Source organism: Mauremys mutica, chromosome 2, assembly GCF_020497125.1.
Source record: "Mauremys mutica isolate MM-2020 ecotype Southern chromosome 2, ASM2049712v1, whole genome shotgun sequence".
NCBI classification, from domain to species: Eukaryota; Metazoa; Chordata; order Testudines; family Geoemydidae; genus Mauremys; species Mauremys mutica.
This window is the reverse complement of record NC_059073.1, coordinates 251,908,733-251,929,255: the sequence shown is the minus strand read 5'-3', so window position 1 is coordinate 251,929,255 and position 20,523 is coordinate 251,908,733. Positions and strand designations below refer to the sequence as shown.

General features: G+C 44.8%; 1 protein-coding gene across 2 annotated transcripts in view; it reads left to right on the top strand.

The window, feature by feature from the left end:
• CDK14 (cyclin dependent kinase 14) overlaps positions 1-20,523 on the top strand; it is a 543,410-nt gene that overhangs the window by 4,038 nt on the left and 518,849 nt on the right. For both annotated transcript variants that reach the window (XM_045003530.1, XM_045003532.1), the window contains exon 2: positions 9,889-9,920. In XM_045003530.1, coding sequence (XP_044859465.1) covers positions 9,889-9,920 — 32 coding nt within the window. The remainder of the gene's footprint in view (positions 1-9,888; positions 9,921-20,523) is intronic.

The following is a 20,523-nucleotide window of genomic DNA, read 5'->3' as shown; positions in this document are numbered from 1 at the left end:
TCAACAATGTAATACTGTGGCTAAAAAAGCAAACATCATTCTGGGATGTGTTAGCAGGAGTGTTGTAAGCAAGACAGGAGAAGTAGTAATTCTGCTCTACTCAGCTCTGGTAAGGCCTCAGCTGGAGTATTGTGTCCAGTTCTGGGCACCACACTTCAGGAAAGATTGGAGAAGGTCCAAAGGAGAGCAACAAAAATGATTAAAGGTCTAGAAAATATGACCTTTGAAGAAAACTGGGGAAAAAATGGCTTGGTTTGTTCTGGCAAAGAGAAGACTGATGGGGGGACATGACAACGGTCTTCAAGTATGTAAGATTGCTATAAAGAGGAGGGTGATAAATTGTTCTCCTTAACCACTGAGGGTAAGACAAGAAGCAATGGGCTTAAATTGCAGCAAGGCAGTTTCAGGTTAGACATCAGGAAAATCTTCCTCACTGTAAAAGTAGTTAAGCACTGGAACAAATTACCTTGAGAGGCTGTGGAATCTCTGTTATTGGAGGTTTTTAAGAATAGGTTAGACAAACACCTGTCGAGGATGGTCTAGATGAGTGGTTCTCAAACTATGGGGCGGGCCTCCCAAGGGACATGCAAGCTCTATGCTTTTTATTTTTTCTACATTTATTTAAGAGCTCTGACTATTAGCCGTGGTTGGCTGGGTTATGCAGAAGGGCCAGGCCTAACCAGGAGGTGGGGATAGCCGGAGCCCTTCTGCCCTGGAGCTGACAGCTGGAGCCCTGGCACCCAGGCTTGGGCTCTTCTCTCACCAGCCCCCTAATCCCTCACCCGGAGGTGGCAGGGCTCTGGCTGTCACCTCTGGGGTGGCAGCAGCAGCTCAGAAGCAAGTGTGGCCATGGGGCACTAAGTCTGCTGTGAAAAGTGATATTGACAAATATCACTTTGCCTCCCTTACTTATGAGCTGCTGCTGGCGTGTGCCAGCCTTCAGAACAGAGGGCCTGGCCAGCCGCTACTTCTCTCTGCTCTGTCTTGAGAGCTGGGTGTTGGTATATGTACTTGGGGGGAGGGGTGTAAAAAAACTACAGACACAAAGAAGCGGGGCCCAATCAAATAAGTTTGGGAACCACTGGTCTAAATAATACTTAGTCTTGCCTCAGTGCAGGGAACTGGACTAGATGACCTATCAAGGTCTCTACCAATCCTACATTTGTGATTATTTTCGGTGTGGTGTCTAAATCAACTAGTATCTCATTTTTAGTTCACACAAATAGCATAAAAGTAGTCATTGACTGCAGCCAAAGGGGGAGTAGTGCAGCTTGGGAGGCATGCAAAGGTGTCTTAATTTAAGCTGTCTTTGTTCTCACATAATTCAGAGCTGCTGAGCACTAGAGTGGGCCCCTGGCTGCTCTAAATTATGCTGTTTGCCAATGGCCCTGAGTGGCAGCCTCAGACCACTGGGTGCAGACATACCTAATTCCCCTTGTCATGCCTCTTACCCCGACTGTGGAGCTGGGGGTAGGGTCAGAGCTATTATGCCCTTCGTTGTGCACTGTCCCGCCAGAGGATTCCCATGTAGTGGGCTGATCCCATTGTGGCTGGCTATGCTAGTTTTAAAGTTGCTTTGTGCCAGTAGTGCAATGGGAAGTGGCCTGAATGTAGGAGAGAATGTGGCAAGTAGTGTCCTCGTGATGTGAATCTACTACAGTTGCATCAAGAGGATTCTATGCCATATGGCGTTATTTTTGGTGTGTGTATGATAACCATGGAAGTTTTTCTTTTTAAGAAACCAAGACTAAGTTTGTTTTTTTTAAAATGGGTGTCTGAAGTTAGCCTCTTAAATAAAGCCCTGATCCTGCAAAGACTTAAGCACATGCTTAACTTAATGTATTGTGAGAAGTCCCATTGACTCTGTCTTTTGCAGGATCAGGGCCCAAGGGGGCTAACTTCCAAAGTTTATTTCCACTGAAGTCTTCTGAACATCAGGTGGACGTACTGTGACTTGAGTCCAAGCCCTGTCATTTTATAGTGTGTCGCAGCTCAAGCTGTAGACTCCGTCAGTCTGTTTGGTGAAGTGTGGACATCTTAGCACAGCTCTGAGATCGGGCCCGGGTCCAGCAATTGTCAGCACAGGTTAACAATGCAGTGCGGACAAACCCATTGAGTCTTATCCAGAGTTCACCGAATTCAGTAGAAAGACTCCAGCTGAGTTTATTGGGCTTTGGATCAGGCCTTAGAGAGAAGCTTAAATTTAGAATCTTTTTTTTTTTTTTTTAAATCTTGGTCCAAATAAATTAAAATACAAAAACCCAAGTCTACTAATAAAATGCTTTGGCAGCGGTAATGGGTATTATAAGGACAGTGACTACTTGTATGTGCATATCGTACATTGATTCTTTGGGTTGACGTCAGAATGTGGGGCAGTTACCTGAGCTTACTCTAAAACCCAGGTCTTCGCTTCATGTAATGGTGACTTGAACTGACACACATTTTATGCCTGAATTACATCTGTTTTGGAGTTTACACCTACTGCTTTTCCATCTTCTTGAGTATAAGATGTATTGCAACTTTCTCTCTCCATTTCTCTTTCAGTAATAAATAAAAGGACCCTTTGGTTCCCTTGGGCTCTTTGACCTGGTTTTTGATGCAAAAGTTATGTTCTATTTACAGTAGTGCAGTGTGCTCCACATGGTAGAAGTGCATTTAGGTAATTTTGTTGTTAAAATCCAATCCTTGCTAGTGAAATCGTTCCACATGCAGCTGGTCTGATGTTTTGGCCTTCTTGCTAATCATACCATTTATAGCAGGGGTCCCCAACCCGCCGCCCGGTACCGGTCTGTGGCCTCTTAGAAACCGGGCCGCGAACCGACCCAGTGGAGCTTCCGCAGGCATGCCTGCGGGAGGTCCAGCTGAGCCGCGGGACGAGCGCTCCCTCCGCAGTCGTGCCTGCGGGAGGTCCGCTGCTCCCGGGGCTCAGCTGGAGCTTCCGCAGGCACGCCTGCGGAAGCTCCACTGGAGCCGGTGGACCTCCCGCAGGCGTGCCTGCGGAAGCTCCAGCTGAGCCCCGAGAGCAGCAGACCTCCCGCAGGCACGACTGCGGAGGGAGCGCTCGTCCCGCGGCTCAGCTGGACCTCCCGCAGGCACGCCTGCGGAGGGTCCGGCAAACGAAACCGGTCCCTGGACCTAAAAAGGTTGGGGACCCCTGATTTATAGGAAAAACATTCTAATATACCAGCATGGGGTTTGGACATAGTCACTCCCGTATGACCCATGACCATACACAAAAAAACCCCTCTATGTTTAAATAACTTCAACCGATGTATCAGGAAATTCAAAGTTTAAGGCTTACATTCTTAACTCCTACTTTGAGGCTAGGGAGAGGAATGCAAAACAGCTCTAGAAGGAGTAGGGTGACCAGATGTCCCGATTTTATAGGGACAGTCCAGATATTTGAGGCTTTTTCTTACATAGGTGCCCATTACCCCCCACCCTCTGTCCTAATTTTTCACACTTGCTGTCTGGTCACCCTCAGAAGGAGCTTTAACAGTTAGTTTAATGGCTTTTATTGTTTGTGGCCTTACACCTTTTTCTGGCAATTTCCTGGCGAGATCAAACTATTAATACCATATTCATGTTGATCTAATCTGGGTTCTTTTTCATTCTGGAATCCTTCAGCTCCCCAAACATAGGCTGAATTCCTGGTATGGCATGTGTATTCTAAAGAACACTTTTGTAACTTTAGCGCCCTCATGGCCAAGATGGCGTTTGCTTTGCAGGCAGCTTTGGCCAAGAAAAGGCGCATGCAGGAATGCAGCAGGAGAAATTTTTTTTACCCCAGAGGCACCTGTTCCAAACCCCCCAGAGTGAACACACACCCCCACAGGAAAAGTACAATGGATATAAGAAAGGGAAACATTTATTTACAGAGGGAGGAGAGGCCAAATATAACAAGGGGAAATATAGGGGGAGCAGTATAACAGGGTTGCATTTAAACCAAGGCCCCACGGTCCCAGTGGTAGCAGTTTGAAAGGGCAGACACCGAGCTATGTGTCTGCACACAGTTTAGGAGTTTTGAGCAAAGTTTCAGTTCAGTGGTAAGTTTTGGGTGCTCCTGGTTGTCTTTGGCGCCAGTAAACTTTTTCCCAACAAACCCCTTTGGTGCCCTTTTCTGCTGCTCTCTGCAAAGCCACACAGAGCGACTATCTCCCCACTTAACTATTTAGCAACCTTCCTTCTTGTTCCCAATGCAAAGTAACAAGCCCCAGTACTTACAGCCCCATGCAGCTCTGGGCAGCAGTGATACTGGGTCCAGCTCCGGCCTTTCCTTCTCGGGTGCTCCTGTCCCGGGGTGTCCCTGATTGGCCACCCTGTTTTTCCCAGGCTTCAGGCAGGTTTTTTGCTGTTTCCTTTGCAAGGGCCTGCGGGCTGCTGCCTCTCTCTCCCCACAAGCTCCAGAGCCACCCCCCTGAAGTTTCCCTCCTTTTTTCTCACTCTCCCCCTCCCTCCCGAAATTTTTTAAAGGGGCCATGCTTTCTAAACCCCAAAGGGGTTACGCTTTTGATAGGTGAAAAGAACAGTCTTCCCTTTCTTGTTTTTCACTGTAGTTTCTTCATGGGCTCTGGATGGTATTTTTGGATAACAGGGTTAAATGTACAGTAGCATAGTGAGTGTAACTGTGTGGAAAAATTATAAAATGTTTAACCTATGTTTGAACTCAGGAGTTAATGACACATACCATAACCCACGAAAGCAGTGAAAGCATAATGTATAGTTATTCTTAGAAAACCAGTATAACACTGAAAGCTTTTTTCTTTAATAGATATTATTGGTATAGGGCTAACTACTCTCCAGAAAGTAGTCACCAAACATAATAGTTTTCATACTATAAAGCCCTAATTTACAGTTATCAGAAAGAGTTTGTCATATCAAACAGCCCTGGTTGATAATAACTGTGTATATAAATCTGAGGTCCTCATTCACTGATTTTTGATGTTAGTATGCGTAACTGTTAATACTCTTAGCAGAGCCCCTTGAATCTTGGGTCGCAGGAGAGGATGTCTTCAAGATATCTTTGGTTTTTCTATTGTATTGTTGTAGATGTAGCACGATGACTTTGTGGTGCTTTGCAGTGTGCAAAATATGTTAAACAGTGATCAGCTGTTGCTCGGAAGAAAAAATTTAAATATATTAATGCAAATTATTTAATTTTTAGTGGTGATGGTAGTTATATAGAGACCCTGATCCTTGGGTGCGTCAGAGCTCTGCTTGGTGCAACTGGTAAGGGGTGGAGCCTTAAAACCATCTTTATGCTCCCCTGGTCCTCAGGACACATCCAGGGACAGCTTCAGACCCTGCACAAGTCAGAGCAGACTCGGGAGCCATTATGTGAGTTGGGATCATTGCAACACAGGGCACTTCAGCCACTACCTCTGGGGGCTATCAGCAGGTGGCATAGATCTGGCTATGCTGGCTTTTCCCACCCTCTGTAGCTGTGATCTGGCCCATACTTTCTAGCGTACCCGCTTTTGAGTAATTATTTCATTGTTCTGAAAAATGTCTAATGCCAAATTGTCCTTCCCTCAACTTTCATCCTACAAGAACTGCCATTTGTAGTCTACTGACGGACAATGTAGATCTGCGGTATATTGAAAGAAATGCATACTGTTTCTGTGCTGAACTCAGTATTCTTAAAGCAGTTGCACAACTACTAGAAGTTGTTCAGCGCAAAAGTTCTGAATACACTGCCTGGTCAGTCTGAAATATCAGAAACATTCTACCAGTAGAAAGGACATCTTGGTTGTAAAATTTATTACAAATACACTTACCAAAAGATTGTAATATTCTTCATGATATTCTAAGAAATGTAAATAGTTAAATAATACTTAGTTTCTTTAAGGAAATAGGTTTCTATTGACAGTTTTGTTGTTGTCTCTGGCTTGGCAAACTAATTTGACCCTCTGTGAACAAAGTCGTAGTTCCTTGGTTTGATAAGGAAAAATGTGGAATCCACTTAAATTAATAGACTATGCAGTATGCTAATCAGTTGTTTAAAAGAATCAAGTCAAAACATTGTGTCATTAGTATTTTAACATCATATGAGGATTGATAATTAAATATGTATCAAAATGAAATAACTGGGAGACGCACAAATTAATAATGAAAGGCTGTGCTTAAAGTAGGGGGCTGGATCGCAATGCATTGAGCCAGCTTACATAAGGGGGCATTCTCTAAAGCACTCTTACCAAAGCTGATACTCCCAGGTTGCCAACTTTATAATTGCACAAAACCAAACACTCTTGGCCCGCCCCTTCCCTGAGGCCCCGCCGCTGCCCTGCCCCTTCTCCAAGGCCCCACACCCACTCACTTCATCCCCCCTCTCTCCGTCGCTCGCTCTCCCACCCCCCACTCACTTGCACCAGGCTGGGGCAGGGGGTTGGGGTTTGGGTGGGGGTGCGGGCTCTGGGGTGGGGCCAGAAGTGAGGTGATGCGGGTGCTGGAGGGGGCTCTGGGCTGGGGCAGGGGGTCCTGTGGAGGCCTGGGGTGGGGCTCCACACAGCCCCCCCATGGAGGTCTGGGCCCCCCCTTCCCCTGTGGAGGCCTGGGACCCCACACGCTCCCCTGGGGGGGCTGCGTAGGGCACCAAAGTAGCTAGGGACGGCCCTGGCTCCCTGGGCCGGAGCGGGGGCGTAAGGTGGAAGTTTTGGGGCAGAGGGTTGGGTGTGGGAGGGGGTTCAAGGTGCAGGCTCCAGCTGGGTGGCGCTTACTTCAGGCGGCTCCTAAAAGCCACTGGCATGTCCGACTCCTGTGCAGAGGGGCCAAGGTGATCTGCCCGCAGGCACCACCCCCGCGGCTTCCATTGGTTGCGGTTCCTGGCCAATGGGAGCTGCGGATCAGGCGCTCGGGGCTGGGGCAGTGTGCGGAGCCCCCTGTACCTAGAAGCTGGATGTGCTTGCCACTTCCGGGAGCCGTGCGGAGCCAGGGCAGCCAGGGAGCCTGCCTTAGCACTGCTCCATTGCCTGGCAACCCTAGGTCAGATAGCTATTTGTCAATTAAAATTTCACTCTCAAACTGAGAATTGACAAGGGTTTTAGTTTTACTGGCTAAGAAAATCCTCATGTTTTGATTTCTCTGTATAACAATTCTTAAATATCCATTTCAGTCAAAGTTAAAATACAATTAAAGGTAAAGACAAGCTAGAAAAATATGAAGAATACAGTGTAACTAGGGTTGGCAGGTGTCTGGTTTTTGACTGAAACATACAGTTGAAAGGGACCTTGGTGGCTTCAGTCAGCACTGCTGACTGAGCCGTTAAAAGTCTGGTTGGCAGAGCAGCGGGGTGAAGGCTGGCTCCTTGCCTGGCTCCGTGCGGCTTCTCGGAAGCAGCAATATGTCGCTTAGCTCCTAGGTGGAGGTGCAGCCAGGGGGCTCCGTGTACTTCTCCCCACCCCGACTGCTGGCTCTGCAGCCCTCATTGGCTGCAGTTCCCAGCCAATGGGAGCTGTGGGGGCGGCACGCACCACGCAGAGCTGCCTGGCTGTGCCTTCGCCTTGGAGCCCAGGGACATGTTGCTGCTTCTGGGGAGCTGCTTGAAGTAAGCGCTGGCCGGAGCCCGCACCCCTCACCCCCTTCCTGTTCCCCATCCCTGAGCCCCCTTCCGCACCCAAACTCCCTCCCAGAGCCTGCACCCCAACCCACTGTCCCAGCACTGAGCCCCCTCCCACACCCAATCTCCCTCCTGGAGCCCGCACCCTCTCCTGTGCCCCAACCCCCTGTCCCACCCCAGGGCCCCATCCTGCACCTCAAACCCCTCATCCCCAGCCCCACCACAGAGCCAACACCCCCAGCTGGAGCCCACACCGCAACCTCCTGCCCTAGCCCAGAGCCCCCTCCCTCACCCTGAACTCCTAATTTCTGGCCCTATCCTGGAGCCCACACCCCCAGCCGGAGCCTTCACCCCTCCTGCATCCCGACGTCCTGCCCCAGCCCAGTGAAAATGAGCAAGTGAGTGAGGGTGAGTGACAGAGGGAGGGAGGATGGAGTGAGCAGGGGTGGGGCCTCGGGGAAGGGGCAGGACAGAGGCGGAGCCTTGGGGAAGGGGCTGGGCAAAGGTGTTTGTGCGATTAGAAAGTTAGCAACCCTGAGCATAACACATGCAACATTATTAGTGTCGCTTGCCAGCCCATGATTCAGTTATGAGACTTGTAATATATTTGGTGTTTTTGTTGAAGCCCCGGCACCTGTAGTCCGGTGATTACATGAGAATTCAAATTCATTTTGTCAAGTTTTTCTCCACCGACTTTTTAAAAATATGACTAAAGTGCCCCCTGAAGGCTCAAAACCTAGAATCAAATTAAAAGAGCAGAAAACGTATATATATTTTTTTCTCCTAATCTCATGACTTTTTGGGTGCTGGCTCATGATATTTGAACACGTGGGGTTGGCAGTTCTGCAATGTATAAACTTTTTGTCCTTACTCCAGTCCTTATTTCATTACAATGAAAAAACAAAAACCTGATACACAGTGTACAGTGTACTCCCCAAACTACTCAGCAGAACACCAGAACTGTTACTTAGTGTGAAATCTAGATAAGTTGTTAATAAGATTAACGTTTAAATGGCTCTTTTCAGGCTGTAAGTAAGACATGTTCCCTGCCCCAATGAGCTTGCAATGTAAAGGCAAATAAAGGACAAGACCTCTGGGCCTTGTTTGCATTAGGAAAAATGGGGCTGGTAATTCACCACCTGTGGTAGAAATGGTAGAAACTGTAGCACAGGCAAAACAGTGGCGGTGTCTTGTCTGACACGGCCGTAGTAAAATGCCTGAGCCCTATCTAAGCTGAAGCTTCCGCTGTTGCTACCTCTTCACCAGTGTATTCAAGACCCAAGAGGAGATGATTTGAGGGAATGACTTTAAGGAGGAACGTGAGCACTAAGTGGAGGAGGAGGATGAGGAGGAGGAGAGGAAGATTGTTCCAGATGTTGGGGCCGCATAACCTCTACAATTCTCACCATTCAACTGTTAAACTGGCTTATATGTTTACAGTTAAAAATACTCCAATCCAGGAGTACTATGGCTTGGTTCATTTTAACTGTTCAGGGTAGTCACCAAAGAGCAAACTCATGGAGGTAGTGGTTTTTCATTAATTTCAGAATACAGTTTCTGGATGATGTGACCACAGTACGTGCATAAATTAAATATATCTGTTAGCCTGCAGGCTGATGTAATTCCAGTAGCAAACTGAAGAAATTAACTTTGTTTACATTTCAGTACGGGTATCTAGTAGGCTCAATGAAACGCTTCAAATGGATTAGCCTCTGTCTGAGCTGCAAAACTGCTCACAACATTTTTTCCGCCTTGCCTCACTGCTTCACACTCCAAATCTCTCTTCTATCTTGACTTCACCTTTAGTTGATAGTATATTTGCATGCAATAAACATTAACATAATATGTGAGATCTGTGCTGTCATCTTAATGTAAACCATAGAAGAGTATAACGAATGCTAGTCACAATGTGTGCTCTGTTGTATTGGAAATGTTGAGTTCTATATGAACTGAAGATATTATAGAGTATGTGAGAGGTCTGGTTTACACATGACTTTCTGCAGTTCAGTCAGACTCTCCTTGAAGTGTTTTCATGCTCAATAGGAATTAAAGTAAAAAATTGTAGACTCCTATTTTCCTTAACCTGAGAGGGCAGCTTGATTTACATATTTATGAAAAATATTTCTCAGATACATGCTGTGCAATTCTACATTCCATTTACAGTTTGATATTTTGATTATAAAATTGTTATTCAGGCCAGTCTGTTCTTTCCTGTTACTACAGGAAAAGGTTTTTTTCCCCCCTCTTTTTATTCACAGAGTTAATTATTTTAAGTTCATTGAAATGCATGACATAATGATTTCTTTTTCTTTCTTTCTTTTTTTATGTTAAAGCCTTGAAGAAAGAAGATAGCAGCCTTGATGAGGTAGGTTAAATATCTTTGTACCTTACTTAATCCAGATATGTTTAATTGCTACAGATTTCTCACTAAAGTTAAAAGTAACTTTTGTGTTATCATATTAGTGTGCGTATGTGTACATGCATAGAATCTGAGTATCTTTTCACCTCCCTAACGACTACCAGATGAGTTTTTTACAGAAGGCCTTGAGCTGAATGCTTGTTTCTATAAACCTATTTTATACAAAGTATTGCACTATGTTATGTAGAGAGAAAATGCTTTACAGAACTGAGCCATTAGTGGTTTTTATTATAAACAGTAAATATATATTTATACAAAAGATATTCAGTTTATATCTTTTGAGGGAACCCGTCATACAGGACACTGTATTGGTTGAATAAGTAGTATGCTCTGGTTAGACCTGAAGCTATTCACAAATCAGTTTTTGTACAAGTGGCGGCACCAACACAGTAGAGCCAAAGTTAAATTGTGTAGGGCACAAAACATACAATATGATTGAAGACTCTCTCTTAATTTGCAAGACAAGTGCAGACACTTGGTGATTCGTGATGCTTGCTTGTGGTGGAAATGGGGTTCAGACAGTGTGTTATCCTGGACCACAGGATTTATTAGTGTGAGAAAATGCCGGTAATCAATGATTAAGCAAATCACAAGTCATTGCTTTACATTTCCTTCTAACCATATAGATGGAAGTAAATAGCAGCATCTCTGACGTTCCATGAAATAATCTTACAGTTTCTGGCTATTTGTATTTTCTTCTGTATTATATTCAGAGAGTAAGAAGTTGGATAATAATTGCCTTGCTACTGCATAGGCAGTGGTTATGTTTTTGGTTCGAACTGAAGGTACCACACTATATAATGGCCTGAAATAAATGAGTGAGGAAGCAGTAGGTGCTTTCCACTTCATTGGTTCAGACTTTATCTCCTCCTAAATCAGATAGGGCCAAACATAGGTGCTGGACCTAGGAGTGCGGGGAGTAGGGTACTGGGCTGGGTATCTCCCAGACCTTTCCATCATATACAGGGTTTACAGTTTGATTAAATGGATCTCAGCACCTCCTCAGAACTGTACAAATTGTTCCAGCACCCCTGGGGCCAAATTTGTTTTGTCCAGTTTGCTCAGACTTTGTACCCATGAATAAGAGTCTTAAATGGCTCTGAAGTAGAGGCAGTGTAGGCAGGTCAAGCTTTGTTAGAACACTAAAGGAACTTCTAGCTAGAGCCAAGGCTGAGATACGATAGTCTTTAGAACATGGCTCTGGCACAGGTGTGTCCCGTCTACAGCAGCTGTCCAGATAGTGTTAGAACGTGGATCACCTGTAAGCGAATTGCAACTGTTTGCTGGTAAGTATGGTGGTTAAACTCGGGCTGTATCTACACTACAAGCTAGGGGTGTGATTCCCAGCTTGTGTAGATGTACTCTCACTAGCTCTCATCTGAGCTAGCAAAGCCGAACATAGTAGCCTAGCTGAGGTAGCATGGGCAGCAGTGATATGTGCTAACTGCCCTGTGCACAAACCTACCTGAACCTCTGGGTACGTACCTGGGGCTGCTAGCACATGTCACTGCTGCCCATGCCACTGCGGGTCCAGTACTGTTCTAAGGCCCGGTCTACGCTGGGGGGGGGATCAATCTAATTTACGCAACTTCAGCTATGTTATTCACGTAGCTGAAGTCGACGTACTTAGATCTACTCACCACTGTCTTCACTGCGGTGAGTCGACTGCTGACGCTCCCCCGACGACTCTGCCTGCGTCTCTCGCTCCGGTGGAGTACTGGAGACTATACTAGATGCGATAAATCGACCCCCGTCTACACTAGACATGATAAATCGACCCCCGCTGGATCGATCACTGCCTGCCAGTCCAGCAGGTAGTGTAGACATACCCTTAGTTCAGATGAGAGCAAGTGCAAGAATGTCTGTGCAAGTTGGGAATCACTTCCCTAGCTTGTAGTATGGATGTAGCCTGAGTCCTTCAGCTGTATTAGAAATCTGGCACATTTTGCTGCTTTGCTTCTGGTCTCTGTAGGAGGCTGAATTGTTTGTAATACAACGGAGAGGATGTTCTTGTTGTTTTTAAATGCAATCCACATAATAAAGAAGAACATGCTTTATTAATAACTTGCCTTAAACTAGATCTTGAGTTTGGAAGGAATAAAATCCACCTGTTAAGTATGAAGCACTTTCAAATCTTAAAGGAAAGCAAATAGAACATACCACCTGTGGAGGAGGAGGCCTCATATACAGCTCGACAGTGTTTCTTATGTGTCTGGATTTCCATTTGTATAAATGGGACTGTTTCTGCACATGCTCCAGTTGAATTCAGTGTGTATGTGGCAAGAGCAATGTATTTTTTTAATGAAGTCTTTAAGGGAGTCTGGCTGATCAGTATAGACGCTCCCTGACTTACAAAAGCATTCCGGTTTGGAACGCCTTGCGCAACTCGAATTTTGTGTAAGTCGGGAACGTATCTCCAACAATTACGCCTTAAAAAACAAACAAAAAACCTTTCTAGCTTACGGAATTTACGGAACTTTTCCCATAGGTGCGGATTTGCATAAATCGGGTTTGCGTAACCCAGGGAGCGTCTGTATATGGATTGCTGCGGTGTTAGCAAGAGAAGGCTCATGGGGAGGAAAATAAATGAGAATCTTTTCTTTTGTCCCCAGTACACACAGAAGAGATAGGTGTGACATAATTGTCAATATCTGTCCCCTCCTTATTTTTGGGTGACATTTTGCAGAAGAAAAGTGTGTGTTTGTAGGTAATCATAGGACTGGAAGATATCTCGAGAGGTCATCTAGTCCAGTCCCTGCACTCATGGCAGGACTGTGTGTTATCTAGACAATCCCTGACAGGTTTTTATCTAACCTGCTCTTAAAAAATCTCCAATGATAGAGATTTCACAACCTCCCTAGGCAATTTATTCCAGTGCTTAACCACTCTGACAGGTAGGAAGTTTTTCCTAATGTCCAACCTAAACTGCTCTTGCTGCAATTTAAGCCCATTGCTTCTTGTTTTATCCTTAGAGGTTACGAGAACAATTTTTCCCTTCCTCCTTGAAACAACTTTTTATGTACTTGAAAACCTATCATCAGTTCTTGTTCTATATTAACAGTTAATGACAGCAAAAAGTTTAAGTAATCCCCTTCAGGCTCAACACAACAGCTTCTATCAATTACCTAGCCTTAAATATAAATGAAAAGGTATGTGGCACAGCCCAACGTAATTCCTCCTTTTGCTAACAACTTTCACGAAGGAGGTTAAAACAATCTTTAGTAATAACTGTATACCTTGTAACAATGACATATTTTCCTGTGAGAACTAATACTTCAAAGAAGAGCAGCAGAGCAATTGACAATCTTAAAAAACTGTCCCAAGAAAATCTCAAGACAATTTCTGCAATGGCTCTTTGTGATTCTCGCACCACCAGCATCTTCTGGCTAATGGGCATAGTACCAACACTCCTGAAGGGATACAGCCTTACTGAAAATTGTGGGGGCAAGAAGCATAAATACAAAGATGGGGGGAAAGAGAGAGACTGGGCCAGTTATTATTCAAACACCCTCCAGTCCATGCTCTAGAATGTGGGAGGTAGAGCACTGAAACAGTAAATGTAGTTAGCATGAACCATCCTCTCCCCGAGCAACTGAAATGCTCCCTCTCCTGTCCCCAGCATGGAACTAAAGGGTGTTTTGTATTTTCATACACAGCATAGGTTATCCCTGCATGGAAGAGAACTACCCTATCTAGTAGGGGTCATACCATAGGCACTAAAGGGTTTGAGGGTGGGGCCTAAAAATGTACATGAGAACGGCTGTACCGGGTCAGACCAAAGGTCCATCTAGCCCAGTATCTGTCTACCGACAGTGGCCAATGCCAGGTGCCCCAGAGGGAGTGAACCTAACAGGCAATGATCAAGTGATCTCTCTCCTGCCATCCATCTCCATCCTCTGACGAACAGAGGCTAGGGGCACCATTCTTACCCATCCTAGCTAATAGCCATTTATGGACTTAGCCACCATGACTTTATCCAGTCCCCTTTTAAACATTGTTATAGTCCTAGCCTTCACAACCTCCTCAGGTAAGGAGTTCCACAAGTTGACACTGCGCTGCGTGAAGAACTTCCTTTTATTTGTTTTAAACCTGCTGCCTATTAATTTCATTTGGTGACCCCTAGTTCTTGTATTATGGGAATAAGTAAATAACTTTTCCTTATCCACTTTCTCAACATCACTCATGATTTTATATACCTCTATCATATCCCCCCTTAGTCTTCTCTTTTCCAAGCTGAAGAGTCCTAGCCTCTTTAATCTTTCCTCGTTTGAGACCCTCTCTAACCCCCTAATCATTTTAGTTGCCCTTTTCTGAACCTTTTCTAGTGCTAGAATATCTTTTTTGAGGTGAGGAGACCACATCTGTACACAGTATTCGAGATGTGGGCGTACCATGGATTTATATAAGGGCAATAATATATTCTCAGTCTTATTCTCTATCCCCTTTTTAATGATTCCTAACATCCTGTTTGCTTTTTTGACCGCCTCTGCACACTGCGTGGACATCTTCAGAGAGCTATCCATGATGACGCCAAGATCTTTTCCCTGACTCGTTGTAGCTAAATTAGCCCCCATCATGTTGTATGTATAGTTGGGGTTATTTTTTCCGATGTGCATTAGTTTACATTTATCCACATTAAATTTCATTTGCCATTTTGTTGCCCAATCACTTAGTTTTGTGAGATCTTTTTGAAGTTCTTCACAATCTGCTTTGGTCTTAACTATCTTGAGTAGTTTAGTATCATCTGCAAACTTTGCCACCTCACTGTTTACCCCTTTCTCCAGATCATTTATGAATAAATTGAATAGGATTGGTCCTAGGACTGACCCTTGGGGAACACCACTAGTTACCCCTCTCCATTCAGAGAATTTACCATTAATTCCTACCCTTTGTTCCCTGTCCTTTAATCAGTTCTCAGTCCATGAAAGGACCTTCCCTTTTATCCCATGACAGCTTAATTTACGTAAGAGCCTTTGGTGAGGGACCTTGTCAAAGGCTTTTTGGAAATCTAAGTACACTATGTCCACCGGATCCCCCTTGTCCACATGTTTGTTGACCCCTTCAAAGAACTCTAATAGATTAGTAAGACACGATTTCCCTTTACAGAAACCATGTTGACTATTGCTCAAGAGTTTGTTTTTCTATGTGTCTGACAATTTTATTCTTAACTATTGTTTCGACTAATTTGCCCGGTACCGACGTTAGACTTACCGGTCAGTAATTGCCGGGATCACCTCTATAGCCCTTTTTAAATATTGGCGTTACATTAGCTAACTTCCAGTCATTGGGTACCGAAGCTGATTTAAAGGACAGGTTACAAACCTTAGTTAATAGTTCCGCAACTTCACATTTGAGTTCTTTCAGAACTCTTGGGTGAATGCCATCTGGTCCCGGTGACTTGTAAATGTTGAGTTTATCAATTAATTCCAAAACCTCCTCTAGTGACACTTCAATCTGTGACCGTTCCTCAGATTTGTCACCTACAAAAGCCAGCTCAGGTTTGGGAATCTCCCTGACATCCTCAGCCGTGAAGACTGAAGCAAAGAATCCATTTAGTTTCTCCGCAATGACTTTATCGTCTTTAAGCGCTCCTTTTGTATTTTGATCGTCAAGGGGCCCCACTGGTTGTTTACCAGGCTTCCTGCTTCTGATGTACTTAAAAAACATTTTGTTATTACCTTTGGAGTTTTTGGCTAGCTGTTCTTCAAACTCCTCTTTGGCTTTTCTTATTACACTCTTGCACTTAAGTTGGCAGTGTTTGTGCTCCTTTCTATTTGCCTCACTAGGATTCGACTTCCACTTTTTAAAGGAAGTCTTTTTATCTCTCACTGCTTCTTTTACATGGTTGTTAAGCCACGGTGGCTCTTTTTTCGTTCTTTTACTGTTTTTCTTAATTTGGTATATACATTGAAGTTGGGCCTCTATTATGGTGTCTTTAAAAAGGGCCCATGCAACTTGCAGGGATTTCACTTTAGTCACTGTACCTTTTAACTTTTGTCTAACTAACCCCCTCATTTTTGTATAGTTCCCCCTTTTGAAATTAAATGCCACAGTGTTGGGCAGTTGAGGTGTTCTTCCCACCACAGGGATGTTGAATGCTATTGTATTATGGTCACTATTTCCAAGCGGTCCTGCTATAGTTACCTCTTGGACCAGCTCCTGCGCTCCACTCAGGAGCACCCCCAACTCAGCCCTTAGCTCAGTAGGGAAAGTTTTTTCTGGGTTTTAGCCTTCTGCGGTATCGGTATTCCTTTCTAGCCCTCCATAATGTCCTCTAGCAAAAACAGGGTAGCTGAGACCTGAAATTTCCAGATAAAAGCATCCATTTGAATCTGTCTTTACACATCCTAATGGAGTGTTCCTTCTGCAGCTCACTTTTAAAACTGCTTCTTACAGGCATACAGCCAAGTCAGTGGCTACATGTTGTACATACACTTGGAGCTTGCTTGTTCTTTGTCTTTTAAGAATGAAGGGGGAAAAATAAGATACTCAATAGATTCACTGCTTGTTGTACATTTGGATACAGTAGCTTATATATAGACTACGGTGGGAAACTTCTCTCCTTTGAAGAAAAAACTGCTAAAATTATATCAAACATAATTGCTTTCTGTGGGATATGAAATTAATTTCTCTAGTGAATTAAGACCGAGAAAAGTCAAGGACAGTAAATCCTCTGAATACATTTTGTGGGTCGGTCTTGGTACATCGATTAAATTTCATATCTCAGAAACAGAAATATGTTTAATTTTTTCTGGAAGCCTTTTAGTACTGTTTCTGGTGCAGGTAGGTATCTTCATAGGCAAATATATTATAATATAGGCCTGAAATAAAGTTACAGAAAAACACTGCAGGATTTGAACTTTTTTTCTTGTTGTTGTTGCTATGATGATACTAAGTTTCTACTTTTTAAATTTAAAGTTTTCTGACCAGCATAGGGCAGATCTTGCTCATGTTGGCACCAATCCATCAAAGCACTTAAACTCCTGTGTAACTTTAAATGTGTAAGTAGTCCCATGAACTTCTTGTAAGCCCTCCTTCTGGCTGATTTGTGTATGTAACTGAATTGGTATTGGCCCTGTATTTGTCACGGCTCAGTAATGTTCATTATACATCCAGATCCTGAAAGTACTGAAGATTCACCTCCTGGTGTTTCACAATGAAAACACTGTAATAACTTATTTTGATGTTGTCCCGTATCTCTGATTTTTTTTCCTCTCCCAATAATAACTACCATTGCCAGCTATAAGCTACACATTTCTGTGTTGAGTGTCTTTGGGCAGTTCCTTTTGATATGCAAATCTCAGACCATTCAGAAGCTGCAACAAGATCGCTGTGGCTGTGGATTTATAAATCTTTTCTTTTAGGTGCCTGATCCAAAGCCTGTTGAACTCCATGCAAAGACTCTCATTGGCTCAAGTGGGCTTTGGATCAGGTACTTAAGTCTTCTCAAATTTCATTTGGAGATTTATGATTGTCTTGGTTCCTAGTTTTGTTGGTGGCTAGGAGTTGGACATTCGCTTTCATGCCATCTTCTTGCATGATGCTAAAATCCCACAATGCTGTTTCTTCTTGCCCATGCCCTGCCTCCCCCAGAAAGAGGATTGCAATGTAGTTGAAGGTACAGTTGCCCTCCCTATTGAAATCCATCTGAAGTAAAGCGAGGGAATTGCTTTTCTCTCTTATCAAGGGTTCTGATATGGAGACTTCATTATTATCCTGCTGTTTGTCTGCTCCATTCTTCTTGCTCACAAACTTCAATATATTGCTTCATGTTTTATATTACTATCTCAAAGCTGATAAGCCCATTTGAGAAAATGTCACATGCAAAAAGATAATCATGGCCGTTCTTAGCCTGTGAGCCTTAGTGGTTTTCCATTAACTACCAAAGAAGTCTTCTACATATACTCTGCTTAGATTCATAGATTTTAGTCCTAAATTTCTAGGCAGAAGGGACCCCTATGATGATCCAGTTTGATTTCCTGTGTAGCAAAGGCTGTAGAATTTCACTCTCATTCTGCAGTAATGGGAATTTTCTTCCCTACCACAAAAGTGAAAGCTATCCAGCCCAGTAACGTGTGGCTGGACTACAGCATGTATTTTAGAAAGGCATCCCGTCTTGATTTAAAGACTCAAGTGATGGTGATGAATTCATCACATCCCTTGGTAACCTGTTCCAATGGTTAATTACCTTCACGGGAACACCTTATTCCAATCTGAGGGTTTTTTTTAACTTAAACCCCAGTCATTGGATATTTTTGTTCCTTTCCCCCTAATTAGAACCTCTTAATATCAGACATGTTTTCATAGTGTACAGTGTGTAACCTGGAGGGTTCTTAATCTTCTTTGACAAGCTAAATAGATATCATATACTGCATAATCAGAGTAAATTGAAAAAAAATCTTGTCTATATTCTTTTAAGAAACTTATTTGAATATCTAAAAATATATTAGCTCAAAACATTACGTGAAAAACTGTTTCTATGGCACTTCAGTTGTGTTGAAGGAATAAATCAAAGTGCTTCCTATATCACTGTATCAACTAAAGCAGCTAAGGAAGTCCAGAGGCCTAAATAACTTAATAGAGGGAACCTGTTAAAGAGACTAGAGATGTTAATTACCCTTGTCAGGGGCCAAACTTGTAGGAAGGTTCCTTTAGGCCAGTGTTTCCCAAACTTACAACACTTGCGTACCCCTTTTGAGACATTTCTCTTACTGGTGTACCCCTTCTCCAGTGAATATAATTTGTGGGGGGAGGGTGGTGGCAGGGCTGGTGCAACCACTAGGTAAACTAGGCAGCCGCCTAGGGCGCCAAGTGCTTGGGGGCGCCAAAACTGCGCTGAGGGGAGAAGGCGGAGCGGAGGTGAGCTGGGGTGGGGAGCTGCCGCGGGGGGGCTGCCCAGGGGGAGGCAGGGCGGGGAGCTGCTGCGGGGGGGGGATGGCGCGCCGCAGGGCTGGGAGCTGCGGAAGGGGGGGCGGGGAGCTGCCACAGGGGGGCTTCTCGGCTCTTCCCCATGGCCACCCTGCTCCACCTCAACCCCACCTCTTCCTGCCCCCACTCCGCCCCAGCCCCGCCCCCACTCCTCTGAAGATTGCAGCCAGGCCCAACTCTGCACTCACCACATGGTAAGTGGAGTGACCCGGCTCCAGCCTGGTCTGCTCCCCTGGCTCCCAGCTGCGCCGCCAGCGAGTGCTGGGGGGCGGTTCCCCCTGCCTCCAAGCCTGGGAGCCAGGGGAGCGGAGCAGGCTGGGGCCCAGGCCTCCGTGGGGGACAGGGGGAGGGAGGCTGGCTACTTCCTGCAGGAAGTGGAGTGACCCGGCCCCAGCCTGCTCTGCTCTCCTGTCTCCCAGGCTTGGGGGGAGGGGGGAACCGCACTCACCAACAGCGTTGCTGGGAGCCAGGGGAGCAGAGCAGGCTGGGGCCGGGTCACTCCACTTCCCGCAGGAGGTGGCCAGCCCCGTCCCCCACGGAGGCCTGGGACCAGCCCCCACGTCCTGTGGAGGCCTGGGGTGGGGCTCCACACAGCCCCCCCATGGAGGTCTGGGCCCCCCCTTCCCCTGTGGAGGCCTGGGACCCCACACGCTCCCCTGGGGGGGCTGCGTAGGGCACCAAAGTAGCTAGGGACGGCCCTGGCTCCCTGGGCCGGAGCGGGGGCGTAAGGTGGAAGTTTTGCCTAGGGCGCGAAATATCCTTGCACCGGCCCTGGATGGTAGCCACATTTTTATAACACACTTCTAATTCGTTTCATTCTGGATTAAATGTTTATTAAAAATAAATACAAAATTATATTACATACAGGTGAAACAAAACTTTTAATAGAAATAATAGTTACATATAGAAATAGTACTAGAAATAATTAAAATAATAGAAGTGAATCAACAGTGAATATATGGTGAATTCGTATAATTCTGAAATTAAAATACGCTGCTTTGGTTAGGCTAGTGAAGAAAGCACGAGTTTTAATACTTACTATTTTGATACTGAAAAATTTTCAGTACAAACCAAACTATTCAGTGCGAGGGATGGAACTGCTTTTGACCAGACACTATCACGGGGATATCTGGTTCGATGTTTGTGATCTTAAGATGAAGATGGGGCTCCACGTCAATAAGACAATTTCGTTTTTTTGTTTTTATGCCAACCAGCACAGAGAATCTGATCTCACACAAATACGAGGTTGGAAAAGGCAGAAGATACTTGACAGCTTTGTCCAATAGAGCTGGATATTCAGAGCTAACCCCCAGCCAAAATGACGTCAGTGTATTTTGCTCAGATTTTGTTTTTGGGAAGCTATCTGAAGCCAGCTCCAAGAGCTGTTCTTCTGAAGCAGAGAGGTTATTTGGCAATGTTTGAACATTGATGATAAAAGGGTTCCTTATCCATTCAAAGGTGCCGTCCGGTTCAGGGAAATACTTCGGAAGATCTTTCTGCAAGCTTTCCAAATACTGCTTCGTGGTTTGTAACACATCACTATCAAGTTCGTTAGTCGAGTTTATTACTAAGTCATGAAGAGATGGAAAGGAATCCAGTTCATGACGACTAAGACGTTTAT